This window comes from Staurois parvus, unplaced genomic scaffold, assembly GCF_062004578.1.
Source record: "Staurois parvus isolate SC_StPar_1 unplaced genomic scaffold, SC_StPar_1.0 ptg000415l, whole genome shotgun sequence".
Taxonomy (NCBI): Eukaryota; Metazoa; Chordata; class Amphibia; order Anura; family Ranidae; genus Staurois; species Staurois parvus.
Window position 1 is genome coordinate 4,045,939 of NW_028318211.1, and position 13,230 is coordinate 4,059,168.

At 40.2% G+C, this 13,230-nt stretch overlaps 1 protein-coding gene across 1 annotated transcript; it reads left to right on the forward strand.

Moving 5' to 3' along the window:
- The first annotated feature begins 5,883 nt into the window (after nucleotides 1-5,883).
- On the forward strand, nucleotides 5,884-6,816 carry LOC149454888 (olfactory receptor 6J1-like). The gene has a single exon (XM_089686999.1). It carries the CDS (start codon nucleotides 5,884-5,886, stop codon nucleotides 6,814-6,816), a length of 933 nt encoding a protein of 310 aa, XP_089543125.1.
- Nucleotides 6,817-13,230: the final 6,414 nt, after the last annotated feature.

Consider the following 13,230-nt stretch of genomic DNA (forward strand, 5'->3'; position numbering starts at 1 on the left):
ATTTTTTGAGTGTCGGGTTTATAGGAAGATTCCCCCTAAGTATATTCCTTATATTTTTTTATTAAATTTTTTTATAGATTTTTTAATGATTTTTTAATTCTGTTTTAACATTATTCTAATAAAACATTTTTTCTTTATATTCTAATATTCATAGTTTTTTAGGGTTAGATCAAAGTGATGCAGTAAAGATTTTCTAATTTGAGTAAAGACTCACAAGTCTTTTAGGTTGTATAGCATTGACTTTTTTATAGGATGTATTCCATAATCGTTCCCATTGTGTGATAAGAGGCACTAAAGACATAGTAGGGCACTAAGAAAATGGCCGCGGTTAAGAGAAAGGGAAGGCTTCATGAAAATGGCGCGGTTACCGCCGGGTGTTTACAAGGCGGGCCGCAATTGCTTAGGTAAATATAAAGGGAGGAATTGTGCCTGTCATGCGATACCCCGAGGAAGTCACGAGCAGACAGTGACGTAACGCGTAGGTTCGCGAGTCCGCAGTTTCCGGTGCGCGGTGACGCATTTCAGGCGTTTGACGCCATCTTGCTACACCTAGGAAGTCCCATGCACATGGAGTACACCCACACATCGGTGAGGAGGGTGGACTGGCAGAAAATGTGAGTGTTGTCACTCTATACTTTTTTGCAAATAAAGGAGTCATGAACTAATGCACTTAGAGGGCATTCTCTTTTTTGACTCACTGGACTGGTGAGTCATTGTCCTTCAGAAATATCCTGGTGGAGTGAGAGAAACAGGAGTCTCACATAAAAAAGAAGGAGAAAAGCTGCTGGTCTTTTGTGGAATAAGGATCCAGGGTGATCCTGCAAGCCTGCTGGCCCTTAGTGGTCACCGGGAGGAGGTGAGGAGGCAATTTAGCCACCTGTAGGAGAGGAGTTTGACACAAATCACCATTTTTCATCACTACACATCGCATGATTCGGTTATCACTTGATGGACTGAGTGTTTTAAGAATATTCAAGAATTGAAATATATGTTTTTATACACTTTTTTGGCACTTTAGCACGTTGTTCACTTTATATAGGATATAATTATATATGATCACTTTATGTTATGTCTTTTATGCATCAACAAGACTTGGAGACACTAGGTATATTATTTAGATCACTTGAGGTATTTATTTATATCTTTTTGATATACTTTTATTATTTCACTTTATGAATTGGTCACTTATTTATTTGGTCACGTATTATAAATGGTTATATTTATATATATATATTTTTATATCTATTTTAGAGCGCCACACTATTTATTTATTTATGTTTACACTGTATCAGGTATCAGCAGGAGAGTGCTGGCAGCTTTAAGGTTGTTTTTTTTCACCATTTATAGCGCAGGAGGAACTTTGATCAATTTTAGCTGAGCAGCCTATCATTTTCTGCACTTCTTTATAAGTTTTCCCCTCTCCAATCAACTTTTTAATCAAGGTACGCTGATCTTCTGAACAATGTCTGGAACAACCCATTTTCCTCAGAATTTCAGAGAGAAATGCACTGTAACCAGCATGTACAACATTTGCTGCCTTCCTTCCTTAAATAAGGGCAATAATTGCCACCTGTTTTTCAACAAATGAATAACCTCACTAATAGAACTCCACACTGCTATTATTTTGAACATGCCCCTTTCAATTAGGGATTCAATTACACAGAATCAGCAGCATGCATATCATGACTGTTGGGTCTGTTGGATTTCTATTACTCTACTACACCTGCTAGTAAATTATTTGCCACGTAGAAATATCATTTCTACCAAAAACAGTGATTGGTCAGGTTAGTGATGTCTGACTGCTATTATTTTGAACACAACTGTATCTACTCCACTTAGCAAACCCTGTCTAAAACCACATTCAATACTTTCCGCTTGGTATGTTCCTTCATAAACAGTTTCTAGTGTGGCCTGTAGTGGGCTAGATGATTTTAGAATACACAACCAAACTAGGTATATAAAGTTAAAGAAAGGTGCACCATAAAGTCAAAGTTGCCTTTGAAGACATCACCAGTGTGCAGCTTTTCCCTAGGATTATACCACATTAGGTATGTAGTATGGGTTTGGCTGGAGCTGTGGTTCAAATGTATGTGTATTAACCACTTTAAGTCTGGACACTTTCACCCCCTTCCAGTCCAGGCCAATTTTCAGCTCTCAGCACTGTCACACTTAAAGTGCCAATTAGCTGTGCAACACTGTACTCATATGAAATTTGTGTGAGTCAGAGCTTTCTTTTGGTGGTATTTGATCACCACTGTTTTTTATTTTGCTATATAAATGAAAAGACTGAAAATTTTGAAAATATTTTCCCTTAGTTTTTGTTATAAAATGTTGTAAATAAATCATTTATCTTCATAAATTTAAGCCAAAATGTATTCTGCTAAATTTCGAGGGTAAAAATAAGCCAAAACAGTGTATATTATTTAGCCTGTGTGAAAGCTAAAGGGTCTACAAACTATGGGGTATATCTGAAAATTGATCAGTTGAGACCCTAAAATGCCAGATGCCGGTATGATGGCAGTGATTAGGACGCTGGTATGAGGCATGGCGGTGATCAGGAGGCTGGCATGGCATATGGAATTATCAGGATGCTGGTATGGGGTATAGCGGTTATCACGGTGTTGGTATGAGGCATGGTGGTGATCAGGATGCTGGCATGGCATATGGAATTATCAGGATGGTGGTATGGGGTATAGCTGTTATCATAGTGTTGGTATGAGGCATGGTGGTGATCAGGATGCTGGCATGGCATATGGAATTATCAGGATGCTGGTATGGGGTATAGCGGTTATCACAGTGTTGGTATGAGGCATGGCGGTGATCAGGATGCTGGCATGGCATATGGAATTATCAGGATGGTGGTATGGGGTATAGCGGTTATCACGGTGTTGGTATGGGGTATGGCGGTGATCAGGGTGCTGGTATGGTATATGGAGGTGATCAGGGTGTTGGTATGGGGTATGGCGGTGATCAGGACACTGGTATGGTGTATGGTGATGTTTTTGTGAGCACTAGGACAGGTGACAGGGCTGGTTGCCTTGTTAATTGACACTACATTGAGGCAGTGATCAGGGACAAAGGAGAAGTGATCAGGGACAATGGGGTGGTTGGTACAGCAGTCTGTGAGAGTACATGCAGCCTGAAATGCTGCTATACACTCACAGGCTGCAGCATCGCTTCTCTCTGTTCTCACACTGAGAGCAGAGAGAAGCGGTCTTTAGTTTCAGTTTTTAGTGTTTACTATGTGATTGTTGTGACTGGACACAGCAATCGTGTGGCAAAACATCATGTGATCGCCCAGAAACAGCAGTAATGTGAACTTCAGTGTCCGGGCGACATACTGATTGCCGGGCTCCTGGGTGCCGATGCGGGCAGATGTATAGTTCCAGTCTGACCATAGTCTATAGACAGCAGACAGGAAGAGGTTAAGGTATCCTTGGGCATGAGGGGGACAAATGCATAGTTCCCAATTTTCTAAAAAGACAAAAAGACACACCTTTTAGTACAAAGTATGCAAGCAAGAAACAAATCCCTGCAACTCTCCAGTTACACACCCATGAAGAATTATTAAGCAAAAATAACCAGTTAACCCACAAGTGCCTTTTTTACAAGTCTTCTATTCCTTTATACTGGGTTTTCACCATACCAAATGCAATCATTTAGAAGTTGGATAAACAGTTTAGAGTTGTATAACACTTATAGAAATTAAATATTTTTTTTTAAGGAAATGTAATCACCAGATCAAAAAGAATGACATCAAAAAGGAAAGAGGGGCATAGAGATTTGGTTCCATGGGAGGGAAGCTATGCAAATGTCTGAAGTAAGTGCATAGAAATACCTGCAAGACAATGAGTCAATTCAATCATGCAATTAGTGTCCATGATGCAGTAAATTCATTGTAATTTTTACAGTAACATTTAAAAAAAAAGATGTCCCATCAGACTGCATCCCTTAGTATGAATGCATTATGAATCACACAAGAGACTGCTTGGTATTATTTATAAGTGGCGTTGCAGTGGGTTGTATGGCCGTTATTACCAATTATGCATAGCATGGTGCAGTCACTAGGAAAGGATAAGTGACTCAATCTGCAATGACTGAATCTGTAGCAACAGACACACAAACTCCATTTGAGAATGAGAAAATATTGCCTAAAACATCTGGATTGTAAAGTATTAGAATGTAAACAACATAAATGATTATCTAGTTATATATGCCAGATTCGATATATTGTACTATTATTTAATTTAAAAAAAAGCTTATATCCAGTCATTTATAGTAATCAACTCCATGGAGTTAGAGCCAGATATTTAAGTCATATCTATTATACTTGCATAAAAGTGGCCACCCGCCCAAGTCTATAACTGGCTTATGAAGCAAGGACACATAAACAGGCATCACATAGTGAAAAAAAGGGGGAGAGAACAATGTTCTTGGACAACTTGCCAGCCAGCTTGCTAACAACCGAATTAACCTGTCTAACAGTATGCGTTTATAACAGGGGTTTAGTTAGCACACATTTGCAAATACATACGTAAGCCACAGAGCCACGACACGGCACCCTGATCATCTGTGGTCCTAACTCTAAAATTTATGAGTCCCCATAGTAGAGGCACATGCATTTAATGGATAGATCAAGGGCAGGTGGACCTGAGGGAGCCACCCCTCTTAAAGGCAAAGGAGTGCACTGGACCCCAGCATGTAGCACAATGGCAACCAGGGCCCTAGTGCACCCACGTACCAAAAACTCAAACATGCATAAAAGTGGCCACCCGCCCAAGTCTATAACTGGCTTATGAAGCAAGGACACATAAACAGGCATCACATAGTGAAAAAAAGGGGGAGAGAACAATGTTCTTGGACAACTTGCCAGCCAGCTTGCTAACAACCGAATTAACCTGTCTAACAGTATGCGTTTATAACAGGGGTTTAGTTAGCACACATTTGCAAATACATACGTAAGCCACAGAGCCACGACACGGCACCCTGATCATCTGTGGTCCTAACTCTAAAATTTATGAGTCCCCATAGTAGAGGCACATGCATTTAATGGATACATCAAGGATACTATTATACTACCTGCTGTGAACATTTCATCATATTATATCAGGGGTCTCCAAACTTTCTAAACATAGGGCCAGTTTACTGTTCATCAGACTTTCGGTGGTCTAACTGTGGCCATTGGGAGTAGAGATTGTCCTGGCATCAGTGGCAGTAAACAAATGCATCTTTGGTATTAGGGGGAGGAATAGCGCCCCTTCATTGGTGTAAGTAGGAGGAATAATGCCCCATCATTGGTGTCAGTTTGAGGAATAGTGTCCTATTGTTGATGTCATTGAGGGGAAATAGTGCCCCATCGTTGGTGTTGGTGGCAGGAATAGTGCCCCATCATTGGTGTCAGTGGGAGGAATAATGTACTATTGTTGGTGTCAGTGGGGGGAAATAGTGCCCCATCATTGGTATCAGTGGGAGGAATACTGCCCCATCATTGGTGTCAGTGGCAAGAATAGTGCCCCATAGTTGGAGTCAATGGGAGAAATAGTGCCTCATTGTTGATGGCAGTAGCAGTAATTATGTCCCATTGTTGGTGAGAGGAAAGGAATAGTGTCTTGTATCAGTGGGAGGAAAAGTGCCCTGAGGGCCGGATAAAGGCAAGCAAAGGGCCACATCCAACCCCTGGGCCGCAGTTTGGAGACCACTGTATTATATGATGAATTATTAAAATTATTATTTAGCTTTAATTCTTCTAAATGTATTAATGCAGAGAATAACTTAAGAAGAAATTAGAACATGGCCCATGCTGGGACCTACATGGCCCTATAGGGCTGCAATAATAGACAAGACATTTTCACTGCATACCTTTGACTTGAAAATCAGATCATCATGGAAAACAGAAGTAGTGTTATTAACTTCATGCTGGCAGCATTTCCAATGACTTTAACAATGAGGACTTTTTCTTTTTCATTACTTATTCCCATTCACATTGTTACTTTGTCTGGAAACATAATTATCATTTTAACCGTCTGGAAGAGCCACCCACTCCATACACCCATGTATTATTTTTTGGTCAACCTATCCATCCTGGACATATGCTTTACTTCCACCATTATACCAAAGTTTCTCACTATCTTAGCAAGTGATAATCGATTGATCTCATTTCAGAGTTGTCTAACTCAATGCTATTTCTACTTTTTACTGGGTTCAGTTGAGCTACTTCTGCTTGCAGTCATGTCTTTTGACAGGTACACAGCTGTATGTCACCCTTTGCACTATACAGCAGTAATGACCCCTGAATTCTGCCTGTGCCTGATTCTGAGTTGTTGGCTAGCTGGATTTGCAGATACCATTATCCCAACTCTTCTAATTACTAACATTTATTTTTGTGGCCCTAATGTCATCGATCACTTCTTCTGTGATGCAGAACAGCTTCTAAAGCTTGCCTGCACTGACATCAGGACAATTCAGATTGTTAACCTATGCTGCTCTTTTTTGGTTGTGTTTGGGTCTCTGATTTTCATATTGATATCATATGGTTTTATAATATTAGCTATAACAAAGGCCTCCAAGGTGGGTGAAAGATGGAAGTCTTTCTCTACATGTGTCTCTCATCTCCTTATTGTAGTTATAATTTATGGAAGTTCACTCTTCCTGTGTATGAGGGGCATTACTCTGGCAGCCATAGACATCAGTAAACTCTCTGGACTCATGACTGGGATTGTGGCACCACTTCTAAGCCCATTCATCTACACTCTGAAAAACAATCAGGTAAAAGCATCTATAAAACACCTGGTAATTAGGCAGTCCCTGGGAGTATAGCTATATGTATTTTTCTTATTTGGAATTAGATTCAGGGCCTACAGGACAGGTATAAGCAGAATCTCAGCAAATCTGTCTAGTTCACTTTGAACTGGGGGATCTCCGTGACATCACTTCTCATTTTGTTGGAGAATCCAATTCACTGAAGTGAACAGGCAAACCAGTTGGCAATGTCTTATTGTGCAGTTGAATGGCATTGCCTCCTTCACATAGGAAGTTGTAGCGTCAGCCTCTACCCCCTTGGTCATCCAGTGGGATTCAAAAGAGATTCCACTTTTAAAGCCACATTTAGGTTATAGTGCAAGAATCCCCTGACCTTCTGATATTGCCCTTACTGGCCACTTTATTAGGTACACCTTGGACCCCCTTTTGCCCTCAGAACAGCCTTAATTCTTCATGGCATAGATTCAACAAAGCGTTGGAAACATTCCTCAGAGATTTTGGTCCATATTGACATGATAGCATGCCTTTCTATATTCTCGAACAAGTCTTCCCATTCTCCTCTGACCTCTAACATCAACAAGGCATTTTTCGTCTACACAATTGCTGAACAGTGGTTATTTTCTCTTTTTTTGGGCTATTCTTTAATACTAGCCATTGTGGCACCAACAACCATGTCACGTTCAAAGTCATTTAAATCCCCTTTTCCCCATTCTGATACTCGGTTTGAACTTCAGTAAGTTGTCTTCACCACTTCTACAGTAGATGCCTAAATGTATTGAGTTGCTGCCATGTGATTGGCTGATTATCAATTTGTGTTCCCAAGCAATTGAACCTAATAAAGTGGCCAGTGATTATATATCCTTATTTGGATAGCTTGGATAGCTTAAGAAAATAGTCTTCTTTCTCATTTGAACTCCTACAGGTGAAACTCAAAACATTAGAATATCATGCAAAAGTTCATTTATTTCAGTAATGCAACTTAAAAGGTGAAACTAATATATGAGATAGACTCATTACATGCAAAGCAAGATAGTTCAAGCCATGATTTGTCATAATTGTGATGATTATGGCTTACAGCTCATGAAAACCCCTAATCCACAATCTCAGAAAATTAGAATATTGTGAAAAGGTGCAATATTCTAGGCTCAAAGTGTCCCACTTTAATCAAATCAGCTAATTAAGCCATAACACCTGCAAAGGGTTCCTGAGCCTTTAAATGGTCTCTCAGTCTGGTTCAGTAGGAATTACAATCATGGGAAAGACTGCTGACCTGACAGTTGTGCAGAAAACCATCATTGACACCCTCCATAAGGAGGGAAAGTCTCAAAAGGTAATTGCAAAAGAAGTTGGATGTTCCCAAAGTGCTGTATCAAAGCACATTAATAGAAAGTTATGTGGAAAGGAAAAGTGTGGAATAAAAAGGTGCACAAGCAGCAGGGATGACCGCAGCCTGGAGAGGATTGTCAGGAAAAGGCCATTCAACAGTGTTTGGGACTTTCACAAGGAGTGGACTGAGGCTGGAGTCAGTGCATCAAGAGCCACCACACACAGACAGATCCTGGACATGGGCTTCAAATGTTGTATTCCTCTTGCCAAGCCGCTCCTGAACAACCTGGCTAAAGAAAAACAGACCTGGTCTGTTGAACAGTGGTCCAAAGTCCTCTTTTGATGAGAGCAACTTTTGCATCTCATTTGGATACCAAGGACCCAGAGTATGGAGGAAGAATGGAGAGGCACACACTGAAAGATGCTTAAAGTCCAGTGTGAAATTTCCACAGTCTGTGTTGATTTGGGGAGCCATGTCATCTGCTGGTGTAGGTTCACTGTGCTTCATTAAGTCCAGGGTCAACGCAGCCATCTACCAGGAGATTTTGGAGCACTTCATGCTTCCTTCCACAGACGAGCTTTATGGGGATGCTGACTTCACTTTCCAGCAGGACTTGGCACCTGCCCACACTGCCAAAAGCACCAAAACCTGGTTCAATGACCATGGGATTACTGTGCTTGATTGGCCAGCAAACTCGCCTGACCTGAACCGCATAGAGAATCTATGGGGCATTGCCAAGAGAAAGATGAGAGACATAAGACCGAACAATGCAGAAGAGCTGAAGGCCGCTATTGAAGCATCCTGGTCTTCCATAACACCTCAGCAGTGCCACAGGCTGACAGCTTCCATGCCACGCCGCATTGAGGCAGTAATTGCTGCAAAAGGGGCCCAAACCAAGTATTGAGTACATATGCATGCCTATACTCTTCAGAGGTCCAATATTGTTCTATCTACAATCCTTGTTTTATTGATTGCATGTAATATTCTAATTTTCTGAGATTGTGGATTTGGGGTTTTCATGAGCTGTAAGCCATAATCATCACAATTATGACAAATCACAGCTTGAACTATCTTGCTTTGCATGTAATGAGTCTATCTCATTTATTAGTTTCACCTTTTAAGTTGCATTACTGAAATAAATTTACTTTTGCACGATATTCAAATTTTTCGAGTTTCACCTGTATGTCAGATATCCCTCTGCATTGCTAAAAGTGAGACCCCCTCCATTGAGTCCTGCTTGATGACCAAGGTCACCTAGGAGGTGAGGAGATTGAGACACCTTGGAGCATAGGCTTCCTACTTTGGAGGGTCCAGCTAAGCACTGAATGAAAAATCACTTGCGCTTTCAAATAAAATACTTATCTGCAGGAACTAATAATGTTGTCTAGACCACTATAATTTTCTATTATTTGTATCTAAGAAAAAAAAAGGGGTTTTACATTCATGGGGTTTTTACAATCATGCATAAAATGCAAAAAGGTAATAAACCTTCTGCCTTTAGAACCACTTTAAATCTCAGGATCCCATAGGCAAAGAAAAGCTGATGCCGTAAGCTTAAACAATGAATAGACCACACCATCAAGCTGCATCCCTATTGTGCTGTTTTCTGTACCACCATTACAGCATGTGTTTGCAAAAAATTGATATTTTAATAAAACAACAATTGGTCCAGAAGTACCGGGGGTGGAAGTGGTAGGACTTCACTACTTCAACTGCTGAGCCTGTATACCCCTTATAGACTACAGCAATTGTTTTAAACTTTAGCTATGCGCCTTTTGATTCAGCAATTACTTTGTCAAGACATAAGACAGAAAGGTATTACATATTTTTTCAGGACAAACAATATTGTGAAAAGTGGCAATATTGTAAACTCATTTTCTTTATTGTTCATTGAGGGACACACGGATATAGTAATTCATAGATATGTCGGTTTTATGTAGATGTCTTCAAGGAGGTGAGCATGTACAAACAGCAGTCTAAAAGTTGAAAGTCTTCTATAACAATCCCTTCACAGTCATGTTTCAATTTTTGCTGGTGACCTATGAGGTTGCAAGCTCTTCTCTCAGTTCTGCTGAATAAAATCCTAGGTTTTTTGTTTTACATTATCTATTCTTTTATCAACTCAGATTTTCATATACTGCTTGAACTGGATTCTATACAGCAGTAATTCACATTGGCTGATCTTAAGAATAGTCTTGAAGGCTGCACTTTGCTGGATCAAAGATGTGGGGCCTGCTCGTCATGCTTTCTGGATCTAGTTCCATGTTAGTTAGCCACAAAGTGCTTTCCAAATCCAGAAACATGACACTTACATGTCTTGTCCCGGAAGACTCCTTGAGAGTGTGCCTATGCAACAGGCAAAGGCAGCTTGGTGAGTAACGTTTAATTCCCTTCCATGGAGCCTTCCAGCGATCACAGAGTCTCAGGTGTGAAGTAATGCTTGTTATTGTGTGTCCAGTCTTTGACAACATTTTTATAGCCTTATGTAGTTTTCCTGTCAGATACAAACAGGCTCCAAGCTCTAACCCTTCTGGGACCTAGATGTATACAGGTGCTGAGCAGGCTACCTTCTCCAGCATGTTTGGTCTCTGTCCTCATTTCAGATGAGCTCCATTATCCTTCAGATAACAGTCTTCCCCTAGTGGTGCTACCTGCCCTTCTCTGGTACACCAGATTCATTCTTGGTGCCTTTCTTTATAGTACCAGTTTCTAAGTAGTTGCTTCTTTATTATTTCTCTGGTCTTCCAGACGAAAATTCTTTCAGACACTCTTTTAGTAAGAGTTTAACTTCCTTTGGATCTCTCAGTGGCAGTGTCCACCCCCTAAGTAAGATTGCTTTTAGAGTAGCTATATGGACAGAGAGAAAATAGAATGTTTGTACTTGTAATCTTTTAATTGGAGTCCATTGATGAACACAGGTCCCTTCTGTGTTTTGGCCCTGTGTACTGTTTGTTTTCGAAACTGAGGTATGACTATTAGGTACAGGGTTATAATGGGAAGGCCTTTCATGTTTTTGTTTTCTGTTTGCCAGTGTCCACCTTCTGAAGGTTGCTGCATATAGCTCACACATCTATAAATTATTATATCTCTACTCCTCTCTCAAATTATTACACTGCTAGTGTTATACTCCTCTACACTTACCAAGAATATTCCCTAATACGCCCTCCATGTGTTGAGGAGACTGCAGTGACAAAGGTATGCTTCTCAATGTGTCCATGTCATAAGATCTTCCCATTTTGGGAGTTTGCTTTTACTGTCATATCAACTATCAAAAAGTTTAATATCAAACCAGATCAAGCTATGGTTCTTCTTCACAGAAATAACAAACAATGGTCTTATAACCATGGGATGTTTATCACACACTGTCTAATTCCCGCCAAGAAAATCATAGCTGCTGCCTTGATGCAAAGAGATCTTCCTGACTACGTAATTTTCATGAACAGTTTAAACACTAACACAGTTTTATCTCATGTTTTCCATTAAAACGGCAAATGTGAGTCCTTTTGTAAGCAATGGAGTGTCTGGATGCAACTTAATAACTGCATAGCTTCTCTATAGTGAACATGTAAGGTTGCACTACCCTTTATTATGTTCAATATGCCTAATGTTTAAAAGGTATGTTACCAATACAGTCGCGCCTATCCAATGCAAAAAAGCAGATATACAAGTGAAAACAAAATACATGCAGTATTACAATTACTAGTGATACAATATGCGGAAATTAATATAGGCACTTGCTAGATTCCTAATAATACATTAAAAATACGTAAATACAAATTTGTGCAGAATAGAAAACAAACAAATTAAACATGAAATAAAAGTAAAAGTCCACCAGAGTGTATAACCCAACGCCACACAATGATGTAAATCCTTCAATGGATGTAAGATCAACCCAATCTCCCCAACTCTTCACCACTTGTGTCCAAAAAAAAAAATGACCCCTTTTTACAGGTAGGTCAAACAGCATATGATCTCCCAAGGGTGCTTTAGGTCAAGGAGTGGGTTCCATGTGCTTCTTCAAATGATCAGCTTAACAACTTTCCTACTGGGCACTTTTACTATGGCATACTCAGTAATGAAGACTTCCTGAAGACGCCGCTCTGGTGAAAAATACATAGAAGCATTGGGACTAGGGGCGGACTGACAACTCATGGGGCCCCCGGGCAATAGGGGATCATGGGGCCCCTGTGTCCTTGCCCAAACTCAAAAAAGCCTATGAAAAAGGTACCAGAGGCATCTTATGGGGCCCCCTACTGATCCCGGGCCCTCGGGCAGTGCCCGAGTTTCCAAAAAGTCAGTCCGCCCCTGATTGGGACTGTCACTTCCGGGTCCCGTATGATGTAACGTTTAGCCCACAGAATGGAGACTTGGTATGCACGCCGGCCAACGGAGGTGGTGCAGTGACTAACATCCATTATAGGCTGTATACACTAGTGCTAGTGATATAGGCACCTTGTAATGTGAATGCATTTTTTTACTTTTTTATGTGCAATACCTTAAATAAATAGTACACTTAGATGCTTTTAATGGATGATCCCTGCTTCATTACTGAGTATGCCATATTAAGCTGATCGTTTGAAGGAGCACATGGAACCCACTCTTTGACATAAAGCCTTGGAAGATCATACACTGTTTGACCTACCTGTAAAACGGGGTCAAAACCCTCTGGTGAGTGTGCATTTTTTTTGGACACAAGTGGTAAAGAGTTGGGGAGATTGGGTTGATCCCACATCCATTGAAGGGCTTACATCATTCTGAGCCATTGGGTTATACACTTTCACTGTTATTTTATTTTTAATTATTATTATTTTTTTTTCTTTTCTATCCTGCAGAAATTAGTATTTATGTACTTTTGATGTATTATTATGAATCTAGCTTCAGCATATTGGATGCCTAATGTTTAATATAGTCAGCGTGCATTTCTACAAGTATTGGAAATAGAGGCAAACTGCTGGAAATGTTATTTGTTACCGTTTCTACGGTTATTCTTAAAACCTAAGATCTTAATATTATGTTTAATATATTTCCCCCTTTACAATCCCTAGGGGACGACACATAGGTGTTGATTTACTAAAACTGCAGAGTACAAAACTGGTGCAGCTCTTTATAGAAACCACCAGCTTCCAAGTTTTTTGTGAAAGCCT